The following is an 18,467-nucleotide window of genomic DNA, read 5'->3' on the forward strand; positions in this document are numbered from 1 at the left end:
CTGAATCCTTGGTACACCTGCATCTTGAATGCCGGCTGCAAGAGTCATCTGAAAAAGGATATACAAGAAAAGGAACAGAAAAGGACTACAAAGATGGTAATAGTTATAGAATAGCTTCCTTTCATAGGCAGGCAAACAACTAGAACAAACTAACTACAATAGGACTTTCAGTTGGCAACTATGTCAGAGGGATGATATAATACAAGTCCATGGCATCGTAAATTGCATGGAGAAGATGAAAAGAAAATTATTATTCACTGGTTTTTACATCTAAAATGATGGGGACACAGAAATTATCAGGCAGCAGTTTTAAAGAATATGAAAAGAAGTACCTTTTCACAAAATGCATCATTACCCTGTGGAGGTCTGGATGGCATAGGAAGTCTTTAGCCTGATTACCAAATGTTAGGTGACTGTATATCACCAAGCCTTGTTTCTTATATTTTCTCCCTAAGCATCTGCTACTGACCTCTCTGAGCTGTGTCCCTGGACTAGAGAGATCTTTGATCCCTACCCACAGTTCTCACACTCTTACACTACAGCTGACTCTGCTGGTGACCACAGCAGAAACAGAGAGAAAGTTGATTTTTCAATTATTTTGCCCTTTTGTCCATATCAACAGACTGAGAGTGGATGATGGAAAGCTGACCTGGTACACTGTAGCTTCCCCTCTTTCAGTGATTTTTCCTACTCTCCAGGACGAGGCGTGAGGATCCATGTCCCAGCTGGAAATCACTTCACTGAAGCCTCACTTCACAGCACTCATAGATATTGAGTGTCCATCAATAGTACTAAGTCCCTGGTGTCAAAACCTTGGTCCACTGACATCAATGGCAGAGTTCCCATTAATTTCATTGAGGGCAGGATTTCATCCTCATTTTTGGTTTTACAAAACCAAAACCCCATGATTAAGCTTTGTGAACCCTAACTAAAAACAAAACTGCTCTTGTTCAACTGCTCTATTTTGTTATCACCCATACTTAAGCCATCTGGGGACTTGAAAAGCCTTATAATATACCTGATGAGTAGAGAGAAATTAGTGTTAGCAGATTCAAGCTTTTTCTTAGAAAATCACTGCTAACAACTTCCACTATTAATGCACTGATAAGCTGTCTGCATCAAAGTTTTATAGCTTGTACTTTACCTGAGTTGTTGCCAATTGGCTTTATGGGGTTCTATGTCAAGTTTTAATTTCTTTTCCACTCTACATTTTTTGCTTTTTATCATTTTGGAAACCAGGCAAGACCCTTGAAATGCATTTTCCCTGGTAAGAGATAGTAAACAACACCTGCCCAAAGTAAAATGTTACTACATCTTAACAATACTAGCAATTTTTAAGAAACATGTTGAATGAGTAACTTTATACAGAAAATCTTTAATATTATGGATGTAGAGTAAAATATAGGTGTGTATGACAATGCTGATGAAGGTGCAAATACAGGCCATGAATTCTCTGATCTACCAAGACTGACTGAACACAGCTAAGATGGAATGAAAATGCAGGTCAATAGCTTACCATTTGCTTTGTTTTCTCCCTAAACAGTAAATATGAGATGTTTATATTGTGACTTTTGTTGACATCACTGGGCCAGTTCCTTAGCTTGCTAATTAGTGCCAGCTAAAATACTTGCTTATAATATTTATTTTGCATCAAAGATAAGACCTAAGATAAACATCACACTGTGTCATGTCAAAGCACCAGTCTAAAATAGGCCTTTCTCACAGGATCCAAACTGAGCAGTGAGAAACCATCCCCCAGCCGTCATGGTCCTGACCACGCATTATTTATAACAGGCTATAGTCAGGTACAAAAGAAGCATTCGTATCTGTATCCATTTTCTGTAATAACACCAAAAAGCTAATTGCTTGGTTCCCCCTTATGACTCCACTAATTCAGAGGTTGTTACTAATGAAGAGGGAGAAGGAAGAGTCTGTCAGTCCCAAATGGTTTCAGAACTGTCTAGCTTATCTACAGAGACTTGAAGGGCGCTCCTGTGAGCGACGATTATTTGCTCTCTGGGTTTGTGGCTTTCAGGGAATGACTTCACTCCACTGGGCTGCTTTCCACAACAGGCCCCAGCATGCCCAGACTCTTCTGCACAAGGGAGCAGATCTGACTCTGGTGGACAAAGACTTCAAAACAGCTCTGCACTGGGCAGTACAGGTGAGCCACGGCTGGGGTTTCACCAGGCAGTTGCTTGAACTGAGCCGGCTATTGCAGTGTCCTAAATACTCCGAAAGCAAATATTTTGGCTGTGAAATGAGGAAAATGAATGCTAAAAATGCCCACTAACACCCCCACCATTTTGCCAGTAGGCATGGATCAAGGATCTAACATCTTCTTTGGAGAGCAAGGCGTACTTAATGTAGGCTCAGCACTGTTGCCCTAAACAAAGTTATAATTTATCTCACTGGGACTATGTGTATGCTTCATGTTGAACTCATGCTTAAATTTTTTCACTGAATCAGGGTTGCAGAAATCAGCAGCTTAAATAGTCTTGCCAAAGACCTTTGGGAATAAAATCATGTAAATGCAATTTAAAACATATTTAAACAGCTATAGTTGTGGAATAATTAGCTGAAGGGTTGAGGTCCTACTTCTCTGGAGATTAAGGAAGACAAGGAGCCAAACACATTTCCTGTTGAGCTGTATGTTCCTATCTCCTATGCAAAAAAATATGAAATTGCTAAAAATTACTTGGGTGATCTTTAGAGAAGAAAAACACACAGGTTTAATGTGGCATTAAACACTGTATTATGCAATTGGTAACAGATTTATTAGTAAGTGGTCTAAAATATAGCATAATTTAAGAAGTTAGGCATAAACTTTACTGCAGAAGACATCCCAGATGAAAGGGGGAGAGCAATTATATAAATATGTTTTTACTTGCTCACTTGCCATGACTTGTAAATGAGTAAGGACATCTAGAAAGAATAATCTGTTTCCTTCAACCACAGCCTCCCACAGATGGATCACTACAATAGGCTCAACTTTTGTTTTTCTGAAGTAGAGTTATATTTTAGCCTTTTACAATTTATTCTGTAAATTTTATGATTTTATTCCACCATTATCTCCCACCTCCAACTTTCTCTCACAAACGTGCAGAATAACTCTTGAGAAAGGGGGAAATTAAAACTGCACAAAACCCACTTTGCCTCAGGTGGAGACAAATCACAAATCCCTCTTCTTTCTCCCTTTAAGCTGCTCCCAGAAATCAGAGGAAATATGTGCGGGATGACCTCCCTTTTTTTCTTCTTAAGAGATTCCTGCTATGAAGCCTTATAAATTGCTTCTTCCATCCACATACTTCTCCATATTCTAGGTCCAGAAGGGCTAGTTGAAATACCAGAGCATGGAATAGATCTGTTAATATTTCTCTTACTCAAGCTTGGCCAAGAAGAAATACTTTCAGCCAGTGCTCTCTGCTGCCCTATTATTAGGCCCAGGAGAAATAGGTAGTGTGGACATGCATGACTTTCTCTGCTATGACAATGGCTCTGCTGGGTGGGATTATCATTATGTCTAATAACCTCTTCCATAGCTGGTGGAAAGGGGATATTTTTCCTTTAAGAATTGTATTAATATCTTCAGAGCACAAGAGACTCACAGAGCTCAGGCGGTACCAGCTGCAGGGGTTGTTTTTGGCTGAATAGGGCCCTGTGTTTAATTTCATTTTTAAAAAATGCAGCAAGGGGAAGACCAGGCACTGCACAGAAACTTGTTTCAGAAGTTGCAGGAAAGAGGCAGTTTGTGCACACTGGGCTGAAACACAGAGCGGAACCACATAAAAACTATCGCCTACCATTCAAAACCAAATTCTCAGGCATGTTTCGTACGAAATAATTGTTCCATGCTGGTTGTTTCAAAGACCGTGTGTTTGGCACTTGGTCTCCCATCAGACAAATGGGGCCTGTGGAGTCCCAGCCGTGTAACTAGACAGACCTTGCCCACACCAAGGTCTGCTCTATTGAAAAGCTCAAACCTTCTGCTGCTCAAGTTCACGCCTTCAGTGCAAATGTGTTACATTGGTGTCAAAAACAGATCATTCTGGTTTGAAGTGTGAATGTTTCATGTCAAATTTTTCATACATGCAATATTTTTAAGAGCTGGTGCAGCTAGGGCTATATTAGGAGTGTCTCAGGAGGTATTCCTCTCCTTTCATTCCAGCCAGCAATAGTCGCTGTAATCAAAAGGAAACACAGCTTTATAACGAAAAACTGCTAACTGATACTGGAACAAAGTTTAAAGCCTTTCTAAAAGTCCTAGATAATGGTGTCATTGAAATCCTAGTAAAATATAGTATACGCTATACACTAGCATACTACATACTACTATATCATAATAGTATTAGTAGTACCTTGGAAATAGCTTGGGAAGATTTGGAGTCTTCCTGCATTGTCTTGCCAGTTGTCATGATTTTTACCGGAAGTTTCTTTGTCTCTTTCTTAAAACTCTGGTTCCCAAAGTCATATGATTATGTAAAAATATCAGCTTTCATTTAAAGAATAAACAAACAATCAATCAAAGATTTCTAGCCATTGTTCTTCTAAAGTGAAGAAATGCGAACCTCTAGGGATAAAAAGAAGGCGGCAACTAAAAAGAAGCCATTAAAAATAATATTCTGCCATGTGGAGCTGCACTTAGGATTTTTTATAGTTTGATTCGGAGTGCAAAGTTTTAAAAAATTATGAGCCTGCATATTTACTCCATAGCAACAATGCAATTATTTCATTCCCCTGTTTCCTGAGAGCAGAGCGAAATACCTGTATATCTTAAACACATTGTAAAAGCAAAGCATAGGCAATTATTCATTTGTGTTTGGCTGAGCAGGCGTGGCAGCCTCTTTGTAATTACTTGGAAGGTGAGAGCACACTTAAATTTCAGGATCTCTAGGAACAAATCTCTCTGTTGCTGCAGAGGATCTCGAAGGCACAGCTGGCCACCCAGCCAGGGCAGAGGAAGGGGCTAGGGAAGGCAGCAGTGGCTCAGCACCAGGGTCTCTCCCTAGGGATCACTGCGCTCATTCTCTCTGCCCAGAACTCCGTTTTTTTTTCTGTGGGCTGCCTATGGTGGAAGGATTCAGAGAGAAACTTCTTAAAACTTAGTGGGTGTTTCTCCATGGCAGACATGTTTGTTGTTGGATTATTAGGCCAGAAAAGGTGCATGAACTCTATTTTCTAGGCACAGTTCACAGTCTGGGTGGTTTCAGGCAGATTTCTTTCACTGCAAAATTATACTTGTTTTCTCCTTGTTTCATGCAGTTTTCTAGAGATAGCTAGAAGGGGAGAGTAGTTATTTCTTTTTTTATCTCACTAAGCTTTAAAGACAATTTTGACTGTTAGCAAACAAATGAAAAACAGATTCAATTTGTATTTTTTAAGCGTACCCTTAAGAAATCCCTTTCTTGTGTAAATATTGTCATCCCAGCAAAGGTACAGCTGTTGCTCATGGAGGCTGGAACGTTGCATAGCAGCAGGGCTCTACAGAGTGAGCTGTCAAGTTGCAAAACAAGGAGGAAGAGGATTTGCAAATAGTTTTGAGTAAGAAATAAACTTGCTCCAATACCATCAGAAGCTTTTTCCAAAAAGTGCCCTAAACATTTGTGACAATGACTGCAATAGCAAATTAAATGTGTCTGAGTCTTGGCTCTGGCACTGAGGCCAACTATCACAGGACAACCTGTGTCCCTACTGCTAAACACTCTTTTATTCTCTAAAACAGGATGGCCATATGCAGACCACTTATTGGGAATGGTCTGTGGCCCATGCTAGCTCCTAAACTATGCCCAGGAGCTGGTGGGGAAAGTGTTAATTGACCCAAGCCAAAACCATGCCAGGGAGGATTTTAAAAATTTTACAGTACAGACAACTGAGTTCCAGTGCTCAGGGATGTTTCCTAGTGCTACTTAGTTTTTTAGTATAGTTGTAACCTATTTGTCCACTTTCATTTATGTCAGTTTATAAGCCGAAGCCCCCTTCGTGACTTGTAAATGGTACAGAAGTACACAATATTGATATACAAACTCATCAGTACAACCAGATCATCAGAAAAACTGCCTTTACCTGAAATAATTGACTGTTAAACAGTAAGTTCTTCAAGTATGAACATGCCGTTGACAATGTAATTATTCATGCCAATCAAATTTCCAAGGAAATCAATTGCAGAACTCCCACTGAGCTTAGTAGGAATTTGTCTAGGGCAAAACCTGTAGGTAAGTACAGGATAATTGCCAGACCTCTTCCCAGCATGCAGTCTATGTGTAACTCAGCAAGTGGAGGCCAGAACATGAGTAATATACATGCACCACACCTTTTGCATATCTATAAATGTCCTAATCTCCTATGCCTTACAAAAAGGCACTGGAAGACAAATGTTTCCATTTCTCTGATAGTAGTAAGGAATAAATCCTTATTCTACTGCAGAATAAAAGATGACCTCTTTTTCAAAGCACATAAACAGCTCATCCAGAGAAATCAGTCCTCACAACAATGTACTAGCAGGAGAAAGCTGCCAAGTAATTTTAGTCATAGCCATAGTCATTTACACAGTAAATCATACGCACTTATTATAGAAGACTCCAAGTGAAAATAAATTCTCAGAGAGACTCGGCCAGGGAAAGTCAGACTGTGTTAATATCAAAATCTGCGTTACCGGAACGCCAAAAAGACATCAATAACTGGTGACCAATTATCATTGGGTCAACCATCTTGAGGTTATTCTCAAGGATTTTAACAGCATGGTTGACCGAGGCATGTCCCATTAAGCCACGACAAAGGGGATTTATAAGATCATCTGGTTGTGCGGAAAATCTAAAATTATTACAACTTCTAATTCGTAATGCAAAGAAGGAATATCGACCCCTGGGGGTAGTCTTCATTGATTTAGCGAAAGCCTTTGACACCGTGAGCCATTCTCACATCATTATGGCTCTTAAACAGAAGGGCGTTGACAAACATATTATTGCCCTGATTAAAAATCTCTATCATAATATTAACATCCCTATTGTCCTGAAAAATGAGCAGTTGGATCCTATTGGGATTCGGATTGGAGTAAAACAAGGCGATCCAATGTCTCCAATTTTATTTAACTTATCTGTGGACCCTCTGCTGTGTAAGTTGGAGGAAGATGGGTTTGGGTTCCAACACTGCTCAAAAAATATAACTACTTTGGCCTTTGCAGATGACTTGGTCCTATTAAGTGAATCCTGGGACGGAATGCAGAAAAATATTGAAATTTTAGAGATCTTTTGCAATCTGACAGGCCTCAAAACACAAGGGGAGAAGTGCCATGGCTTTTACATCCAGTCCATGGAAGATGCTTATATGATCAATGACTGTCCAACATGGACAATAAATGGCACACCCCTCAATATGATTGATCCAAGTAGTTCGGAAAAATACCTGGGCCTACATATAGACCCATGGGTGGGAATATCTAAGCCGGAACTACTAGAAAAACTGAATGAATGGTTAAGACAGATTGGGCAGGCTCCATTGAAGCCGTTTCAGAAAGTGAAACACCCACCAAGGTTGCTGAGAGGATAAATATTTTAAAAACACCATGCCCCCTAGTTGTACCAGAGGCAGCAGTGCTCTGAGGACCACAGGACAAAGTATCCTGTACAACAACACCACGTTCTCTTTCCAAGAGTACCACAAAGTCAAGACAAGCTGGGTCACTCTGAGTCTGCAAGAGACACTGTCTCAGTGGGTGTCTGAGGCTGAAGCACTAGGGTTAGGAGAAGACAGATGAGCTTCTCTCTGAGCTGGCTGAGTCTCACCAATGTAACTACAGTGGTGTCAGTAGAGTTGTTGTTAATTTATATTGGTTTGCCATCAGAAACACACCCTGTGAAGTGCCTGGGCTGCATCCAGGCAACTTCTGGCAAAGTTTCCCTGGCAGGAGGAAAGCTGAAGATGGTATTACAGATTGTTCCTTTCCTCAGCACAGGGCCCAGTTGTCTCTGTCCCCTGAGTGTAGAGAAACCACAGGGTGCTCTGAATTTTTGCACTGGTTCTCCACTGCCAGCACAGCCATCGGGCAGCCAGGACATGGCAGCAGTGGAAGTAGAGTGAATGTGCTCCCATTCCTCAGCTTTCCCTAGTCTGGGGTACAGAGTGGGGATGATGGAAGTCCTTAACAATGAGAGAAAGCTCCTGCATGTGCAAATCCCTTCAGCAACCCAAGTTGCCAGCTTTATGGAGGTTTCTCATTGCACTCTGTTTGCTGGAGACTAGAATGAGCCGCATTATGTCTCTGCTCTTGAGTTTGGCATTCTCCATGTTTAAAACAGCAGACACTGCATCTGTTCAGCTGAAAGAAAATTCCTTCACAGTGATATGGTCCTCTACAACGAGACAGGGATGTGTTGGTCTGACATAGCCTTAATATTTGATTCCAACCAGAGATATCCTCACTGTTAATGTAACATTACGTTTGTCTTGCTCTGATTCTAGGATGAAATTCTGAACTTGTGTTACAGTAAAGGTAATGACATAATACACTGCCATGGTGCTCTGAACACGAACACAAGGAAAACTGCACTTCAATGAAATCAATCCCATAAGGGAAAAAATTGTACTGGAGGAACAGTTCGGTTTTGCCAGTATAGCTATAACTGAACACAGGGCTTCTGCCAGCAAAGCCTTGAGTCAAAGATCAAGACTTTTCAAGCCCCAACCAACAGAGCCATGTGGGAAACGTCTGTGGAATGGCTTTTGCTTTCAGTAAATACTGAATTTCAGAATCAAAAAGGAAAAAAGGTGACTCTGAAAGGAAAGATGTATTTACCAATGCAATAACCTCAACTGGAGTTAAAAAGGAAAACAGTCCACAGACAAGTTATTCAAATTTTGCTATGGGTTGCTCAACAAATACTTGAAATAGCTCATGTTTCTTTATTTCAGCAAAGGAGAAAAAGATCTTTGTTCTTTTCCTCAATGGCCCTGTTGGTGTTACAGTCAATTTAATATTAAAATCTGATATGTGTGTCTGTTTGTGAAGTATAAGAGGAAAGATAAAAGGGTTGGGAGACCAGCCAGCATTCTGTAACATACAACTCAAACAGCACCCAATGATGCACAAGGACAGTTTCCAGGAGGAAGCCAGAAATACTGATGCAAATTTTATTTAACCTGTAGTCATTTATGGTGCTTCTTTATGAAAGTAAATTACCTCCCAGAGTAGTGCAATGGGAATAGTATTTGCTTGCTGCTGCAGAGAGGAGTGAAATGATGGTTAAAATGTCAAGCCATTCAGGGTCAGAGCAGAAGGACATCAAAGGGAAAGTCAAAGCTTTGGATTCACAGGTGTGGAATTGAAAAAGGAGAGAAGGTGGAAGAAAAGGAAACACAGACATCCCTAAAGTGCAATGCTAATTATAAGAAGCAACATCAAGAGCTGCTAGTGGGGAATTTCCATCCAGCAAAGCTGGCTATAGATATAGGAAGGCTTTAAACTGCACGCTAATACAAAGAGACGAAAAATATAGGAGAAGTAATACAACCTAACCACATAATCTCCAGAGGCATTCACTTGGAAGAAAAATACTTTGTCAAGGTTTCCTGAAAACAGTTAAGTGGTCCATAGCTTGTCCCTCTCCTCCTCCCACCTCTAAATTACTGGTAGCCACAAGCCAGCTTAGCAGACTCCCTTCACATGATTCTTCTCTTTGGCATTGTAATATCTACTCCACCAGAGTATTCTGATGAGGGGAAAAATTAACCCTCTATACAGTGCAGTGAACAAGGAAAACATTGTACTATGTACTCCTGAAGACCTGGCAGAATAAAATGCAATGTTATGGTAGAATATTACATAAGTAACAATAAACTACCCAAGTAAAATTATAGTTCTACATATCAGTTGGACATACACAAGGGCTGAGGTATAAGAACAAAGGCTGTAGTAACAATGATGATAAATTGAGCAGACATAGGTGAACAAAAGTGTCAAAACCAGAAAAGTGTCCCAAACTTGCAGGATTCTCCTCATGGCACTTGATTCAGTGGATACTTCCTGAAGAATTATTTTCTTGTTTTGAAAGCACTGAGAGATGCAACTATCAGAAGTTGGGCTTTATATTAATCAACCTAAAGAAAATGGAGTTGTAATCAAGTGAAAGTGAGAGCTAATGACCCTGTTTGTTAGTGAATTTGTTGTTAGCCACTGTCTGGAGATAACATAATTCTCAGACAAAAGCTTGCATAAAGTACAATGAGAGTTCGCCTTGCAAGAGCTCCTGGATTGACGCTTTAGGACATTTCTTCTTCATGAAGTAAGTTTAATTTAGATGAGTGACCTAAGAAAGAAAATTTCACTGAGGAAAATGAATAATGGCTGGAAGCAGATAAAGGTGTGAGATGGGACAGAAGAGTAAAGAAAACTGTGGGGGGAGTCCTGCAGAATTATATAGAAACGCAAACCAAAAATAACTAATATTCTCTGAGAATGTTCCTGAAAAGAATTTGAATACAAAAAGGGAAAATGAAATGTAGGGATACATACAGTAAGGTTACAAAAATGTGTAATTTTCCTATGGTAAATTTACCACTGAATATCCTGGTCTAACAATAGTACTGTGGTCCATGGTAAATTTACCACAGGGAGACTAAATTTTTGGTAGTTTGAAGCTATCAAAGAATAAGAGCAGTGTAAGCATTTTAGGAGAATTTTGTGTGCAACTTAAAAAGCCAAGATGAATGTAAAGAGAGCTGGAAAGCCACAGAGCAGTTGGCTGGAGATCTCTTTCAGCAGAAGGTTCAAAATATTAGAAAGTATCCTTTGAATATTTAGAAAATGTAATTAACAACTTGATTGAATTGTTAAAACAGGACAGAAATTTAATAGCCATCTTCAAAGCAATTATTGCTTTCTCAGATGAGAAGCTATTGGATATAATATGTTTGAATGTCAATGAATCAGTTTAATACCATGTAATAAACACAGAAATACTGGAAAAGAGCCAACAAGATAAAGTTCATCACATGGCACAGAAAGCTTGTTAAGCAGGTGGTGAAGAGAGTGATCATAAAAAGTCCAATTCTTTGTCCCTTTCTGGTTTGAGCAGTACATGCAACTTTAATCCCACTGAATGAAGCCAATAGCACAATTTGTATAAGCACAACCTGCTATAATGGACCCAGAATTCAGTCCAAAGATAGGATGTCCCAGTGGGGAAGAATAAGGAATAATGCAATCAAAATCAACCCAGGGACTTATATCACACATCATATATTCTCTATCAATCAGCCACATTCAGGACAGTTCAAATAATATTTGGAGGTGGATATCTCACAGTCCAACCAGGGATTTATCATGAGAATGTTTTTATTTGTTCCATAATGAGGTGATGAAATACAGAACACGTATATAACCCACAGCTAGAACCAAATTAGAGGGGCACCAAGCACTTCATGGGTCAGGATGAAATTCAGATTTATTTTGATAAATTGTAGGAATGAACCAAAATTAATAAAATAGAACTGCGTACAGAACTATGAAAAATGAAAGATGTTTGCACAAAATGAAGAGTAGTAGACTAGTAGACTAGTGGATTACAAAGTGAGTAGGAGTTTAAATTATGGTGTTGATACAAAACAAACATCATTCTGGGACATGTTAACAGAAGTGTGATACATGTGGGATACAGGAAGTAACAATGTTATTTTCAATGGCAGGAGAGAAGCCTCAGCTGGATGATTATGTCATTTGGGGTGCCATGGTTGAAGAAAGCTGTAGACAAACTGGAAAGAGGCCAAAAGCAAGCACCAAGTATGATAAGTGGGTTAAAAAAACTTGACCCATGAAGAGAGGTTGAAATAGTTTGTTTAGTCTAGAAAATGGAAGATTGGTGGGAGACAGAACAGTCTGTAAATGTATAAAATGCCAGTAAGAACAGTGGGAAATCTCTTATGCAAATGCTAAGCGTTGTGCAAGAATATTGAGGGACTGAAACTGTAGGTGCAGGATGTGAAATTTGGACTTAGCAGGACAGTATAAAATTACAGGAATAGTAGTGTCACTAGAACATGAATACAGAAATAGTAAGATACTGCATGTTAATAATTTTTTGTATCAAAACTGACTTGGAGAAGGATGGCAATAGATAGATGTTTATTGTGGTAGCACTAGAAGCATATAATAGACTTCTAGATTCAGTTAGCCCTGAATGTGACGAGAGATTTCTCTGATGCTAGTGACCAAAAAATGTAACTGAGAATTATGCTAGTATGGAGGACATTGTGTCCTGGTTTCAGCTGGGACAGAGTTAACTCTCTTCTTAGTAGCTGGTACAGTGCTGTGTTTTGGATTTAGTGTGAGAATAATGTTGATAACACTCCGATGTTTTAGTTGTTGCTAAGTAGCACTTATCTTAAGCCAAGGATTTTTCAGTCTCCCATGCTCTTCCAGCAAGCAGGTGTGCAAGAAGCTGGGAGGGAGCATAGCCGGGGCAGCTGACCTGAACTAGCCAAAGGGGTATTCCATACCATGGAACATCATGCCCAGTATATAAACAGGGGGGAATTGGCCGGGGGGGATCACTGCTTTGTGTTTCTGGTAGGAAATGATAAGATTATATGTGAAAGGACTTTGTCACCACTTGACTTAACTTCTTTCAATCAAAAATGAACATTCTTTTCAAAACAATAGAACAGGATCCTACAACTTGAAGCTGGGATCCTGCTGCTATTTGCATTCAAGAAATGGCAACATTCCCTTGTAGCAGTTAAGATGCTAATACAGTATTTGTATAGGACCAGGGAACCTTCACCTTCCATTCTCACAAGGCATTTGATCCCTTCCAAGATGAAAACCCTGTATCATTAAGTGCAGAAGAGTCATCTTCTTTCCTCTTTTTCACCCCACAACTGCCTCCCTTGGAACTTTGCTCCTAAGTTTATTTAATGCAAACAGAACCAACTGACTGTTCTAGGTTGATTATCCTGCTCAGTGGAGCAAAAGCCAAGGTTTTCTTGGCTTAGGCCCTCAGGCACTTAAAGTAATAGCATTCTTCATGGAAAAGTCCAATAAAATGGAACAGAAATAAAATCAACAGGGTTCTGGAGAAGTTTCTAAACATCAGTAAAATGTAGTTGAGAAGGCTCTGTTTCTATGGAAAGAAGGGTGAAGGGAGGAGCTTAACTACACTTAGGAGCTCAGTAAAGAAGACACGACCTCCTATTACACGTTCTCAGATATTTCCATAGAAGGTATCATACTTGAAGAGGGGAAAAGATAAGCTGTTCACTATAAACACACAGCAGATTTCCATTCTATTATGTTTCTGACTGTACCCATCTGAAATCACTGGGATTGCAAGAAACAGGCACAGAAAAGTCAACTTTATTCTTGCACAGTTTATATATAGCATGTATAGGCATTCTCCAGCCCCATATCTACTTTTACTACAGCTAAATAGATGCACATAGATAGATGCTGGTCTATGGTCTTATTCCCGCCACTGGCAACTACATCAGTGTGGGATAAGTTGCTGGAGAATTCCTTAAAATGGATGTCATGAATCTGGATGAGTAGCATAGGAGCACACCTCATTGTGTCATTAATAGTTTCAATAGTAAATTTATTATTCTATTTTAATGATATTCCCCCTTTCCCCTAGGATGCCTTTGCACTGGGCTGCAGCATCAGGGAAAGCTGACTGTGTGCAGACACTGCTAGAGCTGGGGATAGACAGCACCCCTCGAGACATCAATGAAAACACTCCTCTGACATATGCAATGTACTGTGGGCACACAGCATGCATCAAGCTGCTGTCTCAGGAGAGCAGGTAAAGCAAAAGTTCACATCTTACATGTTGGCACTGACTAGAAAAGAAAGTTATTGCTTTTTGTATGCTACTGAAGGGTTTGAACTCTGGGTGATGTCTCCTCGATTCATATACAATACTCAGTTCAAATTTTCCACCAAAATAGCAACATTAAAATTAGCCATCTACTGAAGACTCATCACTGCGGTTACAGTGCTAGTCTGCCAGTCAGCAGAGGGTTCTGAACCAAGAAGATGTGGGTATAGCTGTTGCTCAGTCACCTTTGTGCAGAAAATCTATCTTACAGAATAATTTCAGCCCTCAGATATATGCCCTGCACTTTTTTGAAATCTCTATGCACTAGCTGTGTGTTCATGTAATCAGACAGAGGGATAGACTGAACACAAAAGCAGCTTTGCCAGATAGATAATAAAATAAATTTCAAGTTTTCATCCTCAGGGTAAGGGTTTGGGAGTGTTTTCCTAGCTTTCTTTATTTCTCTACCTTGATTTTCTCTTCTTATTCTGATTTTTTTCTGTTAAAAAGTAAAATTCTTTTGCCATTACTTATTATCTTTCTCTCTCTTTGTATTTCTCATGTTTCAGCAGCTGTCATTTAATTCATTTCAGTTCTTCAACTTTGGTAAATGAGCATGCACTTACAAAGACAGACATTTATCATCACATTTTTGTGCTTTCCCCTCCTTTCCAGTCAGCTGTCAGTATTATTTCCTGTGTTATAAATGGTGAGACATGGGTAACATTACCTCTCCTGCTCCTCCTTCTGTTGCGCTCTGCCTGTCGGAGTAGGTCTGAAATGTTGATTAGTCAAAATCTCATCTAAAAACCACTACAGCAACACCACTGTAGCTAATTATCTTGATAGGTCTTCTGAAACTGTGCCAGGGAAAGGGAAAGGGAAAGGACTAGTGCCTTTGTTACAGTGTTAGCAATGACTGTGCTGTTGGAAATACCATTTTCCAAATATGATATAATACAAAGATCACTTGGTTTTAAAGATCCCAGTGTGTTCTTGTTATTATTGGATCTTGCCTCACCATTAAGAATAATGATTCTGCAGCTGGTAGATGCTGAAGCCAGAAAAGTTTGGGTTTTTTCCTGATAGCTGCACTGAGCCTACATTAAGATGAGTGTAAGGCAATGAACCCCATAAGAAAGAGTGAAGTAATATGGTATCATTTTCAGTCTTTGTTAATTACAAATTTGGAGTCCTCATTTTCTGCCTCATTGAACCACCCCTGCAAATATATCTAAACAGTATATACCACATTTCATGGGCTACCACAGGCAATATTTATTTCATTATTTGGTGATAATGACATCACATTTTGATTTGTACTTCCAGTAGATCTGAGCCAGTTCATCAGTTTCCCTCCCAGAACAATAGACTCCTAAAGAAAGAAGGAAGATTCAGTATGCTGAACCACATCTTCTCTTGCAAAAAGAAGAAAGATGATCAGAAAACCAGTCAGAAGGACAGAAACAGAGACCAATATCCTAGAGAAGAGACCTCAGAAGTAGATGACATCATCACCACTTTTGATTGCATTATGGACACAAACTGCAAAGACTTTTTGGATGAGTGTGTGACCACTACTGACTTTAAAAGAAGGAGCACAGACACAAAGTACCTTATACCAGAAAAGAAGCCACCAGAGTGTCAGGGACTTCTGCTCATCAGAACCCAGAGCCCCCCCCCCAATCACTGCGGGCAATTCTTTCCTATCTGCTTCCCAGAGCACAATGTCAAGCTTCTCCTCCAGCACCAGCACCCACTATTTTGCACACAGGTCTCAAAAGAGTAGGAGTGAACACAACTTGCTGGACCACAGAAGCAGCTGCCAGGCTTTGTTGGATGACCCCTGGAACACAGACTCTAACCAACTACTCTCCTATAAAGTCCATACTAGGACTCCTTCAGACAAACTGATAAATTACTTAAACTCCGATAGATCTCACCATGTGCTTTTGTGCCCTCCTCGCCTTCCCTCACTTCCCAGTTCTCTGTCAGGTAATTTCTTTCTTTTCTATCTCCCATATCCTATAATCTCTACTGATGTGGCAAGCTGAGTCAGAAAAAAAAATAGGTAAGTCTGACCCATGACATTTCTATTTCTTTAATATCTTTTTCAGTTTCTTCTCCCTGTATGTAGTAGCAATCACAGATAATGTATGCACAGGACATCAGCTGACAGCTGTAGCAAGGAGCTTAGGTGTGGGAAATAAGAGATTTGGGTAGGTCTGATTAGCAAGCAAAAATGCAGGTAGTTAGGAAGCATATAAGGTACCTGAGCAAGGTAAGTGCCTCCAGATTACGTATGTGCTTTGTGAATTGCAAGTTAATGCCTACTGCCTCATGTCTGCATTTAGTCCTGGAACTAGATGTGCAAGGGAACAGTACTGCACTCAAATCTCTAACTGTGCTGAGAGTTGCTTCTGGATCCAAACAGGTAAGCCCACGTGTGCCATGCCGGATGGCAACATGCACCTTTCCCCTTATAGACATATGCTGACTCCAGGCTGTAGTGTCACTCCTTCCTACTCCTCCAACCCTGGGTGCCAGCTCTTTGGTTTAATGTGCTGTTCTTAAGTTTTCTCCAAAGCTGAATTCAGGTTGCTAAATTTACAGAGACAGAGTAAAAGCTTTTATGTTGTGATTTGGAAACCGTAATGTAAAAATAACAATCATAGAATCAGAATTCTGAAGTAAACTCAAAACCAGGGTTTGGCAGGATTTGGGATCTAGTACTTTGTTTGACTCACATCCATGTTTAAATGAATCTGGCTGGCTGGCCTGCGTGCTGGACTTTACTTCAACATATCAGTGTCTCCAACTTCATCTCCTTTGGGATTAGTCTCATGCCAAAATTAAGCACATCTAGCATGCCTTCCAACCACTGTAATATTCAACTGAAAATGAAGCAAGAAAAAGCAATCCCCAAACCTACCAGTACACCATTACAAGGAGTAAACATTATACAAGAAGTTAATCTACCCTCACCCCAGCAGACATGAGCCATTATCCTCCAGTGGAAAGAGGAGTGAACAGAAATCCTGTCTGAGAGGAGCCCTCAGATAGATCAGGTCACTGAGCTCTGCACAGTAGTGCAAACTGTACTGACTCCTAAGCAAAGGGATCTATAGAATAGCAAATCTTTGTTCACATCTCTAATAATGAGAGTAGAGATGGCAATTTCAGAATGACAGATGATTCTACGTTGTGCAAATAAAGGCTGGAAAGAGTTTTTTCAGGGTAAAAAGGAGCTATTCAAAAAGTTCCACTTCCTGAACATCAGGCCAAGTTCCTGAAAGCTTGATAGACCTGGTCTATAGGTGTCACTACTTTTTTACTGTGCACTCTTCAGCTATTCACTCAACCATACAAACCCCAAACTCCACACTCCACATGGCTAGCAAGGATTGCTCCAGCATGACTCTTTCTACACTGAACTCTGCAAGGTTCAGCTCACATGTGGAAGACAAGAAAACCTGCAGGGCTTCTTTACAACTGTCATGGTTTAGGCCCAGCTGGCAACAAAGCACCACGCAGTCACTCGCTCACTCCTCCCCTCCAGTGGGATTGTTGTCCCAAAAATCAGGATTCTTTCACCCGGTGTGCAAAAAAGCCGATTAACACACAGAGTCGAGATATTTGTTTATTTCATGTCTGCACAGAGATGGGTGCTAGGTGGTAACTCCACAAAGCTAGCACACCTGGTTAACACACGGTAAAGCATTTTATACCTTTCAAGCAACAGTTATCAGTATTTTTACAGTTTCGCTTAGTTACTCTCATTCCTATTGGTTCTCGCAAGCCTCATCTCCACTTAAAGTCGCAGTGTCCTCCTTTTTTTACTGCGCATGTTCTGTGAGGAAGGGGCTTCTGTTGGTAGGGGCCTCTCCCTACCTAAGGGTGGGTTTTCTAGTATGTTAATTAGGATAGTTCACTCACAGTTCAAGTAGCTCTTTGGTTGCCCTTGTGCTTATCTTGATATTTCTTTACCAGACTGACTTATGGTGTCATCGTATTTCTCTTCTCAAGGTCACGCCTCATTAACTAAGTAGCATCCTTTGTTTTTGTTTCTCGCATATCTCCAACAGGATGGGGAGGAGAAAAATATAACAAAAGGCTCGTGGGTCGAGACAAGGACAGGGAGGGATCACTCACCACTTATAGTCACAGGCAAAACAGACTCGACGTGGGGGAAAAAAAAAAAATCTATTTAATTTGTTACTAATCCAATCAGAGTAGGATAATGAGAAATAGAACCATATCTTAAAAACACCTTCCCCCCACCCCTCCCTTCTTCCCGGGCTCAGCTTTGCTCCCGATTCCTCCCCCTCCCCCCTCCCCCCCCAAGGAATGGGTGTTGTGGTCAGTTCATCCCACATTGTCTCTGCTGCTCCTTCCTCCTCAGAGGGAGGACTCCTCACACTCTTCCCCTGCTCTAGCGTGGGGTCCCTCTCACGGGGGTCAGCCCTCCATGAGCTTCTCCAACATGAGTCCTTCCCACGCACTGCAGTCCTCCACAAACTGCTCCAGTGTGGGCTTTCCAACAGAAACTGCTCCGGCATGAGGTCCTCCACAGGCTGCAGGGGAATCTCTGCTCCACCGTTAACCCTCCATGGGCTGCAGGGGGACAACCTGCGTCTCACCACGGGCTGCAGGATGCACCTC

General features: G+C 40.6%; 1 protein-coding gene across 1 annotated transcript in view; it reads left to right on the forward strand.

Annotated features, from left to right (window-relative positions):
- Nucleotides 1–18,467, forward strand: part of LOC127029098 (ankyrin repeat domain-containing protein 55-like) — a 70,575-nt gene that overhangs the window by 26,199 nt on the left and 25,909 nt on the right. Inside the window, 5 exon segments of the mRNA XM_050914739.1 lie at nt 2,036–2,164; nt 6,847–7,529; nt 13,623–13,790; nt 15,135–15,480; nt 15,482–15,800. Coding sequence (XP_050770696.1) covers nt 2,036–2,164; nt 6,847–7,529; nt 13,623–13,790; nt 15,135–15,480; nt 15,482–15,800 — 1,645 coding nt within the window.

This window comes from Gymnogyps californianus, unplaced genomic scaffold (genome assembly GCF_018139145.2).
Source record: "Gymnogyps californianus isolate 813 unplaced genomic scaffold, ASM1813914v2 HiC_scaffold_70, whole genome shotgun sequence".
Taxonomy (NCBI): Eukaryota; Metazoa; Chordata; class Aves; order Accipitriformes; family Cathartidae; genus Gymnogyps; species Gymnogyps californianus.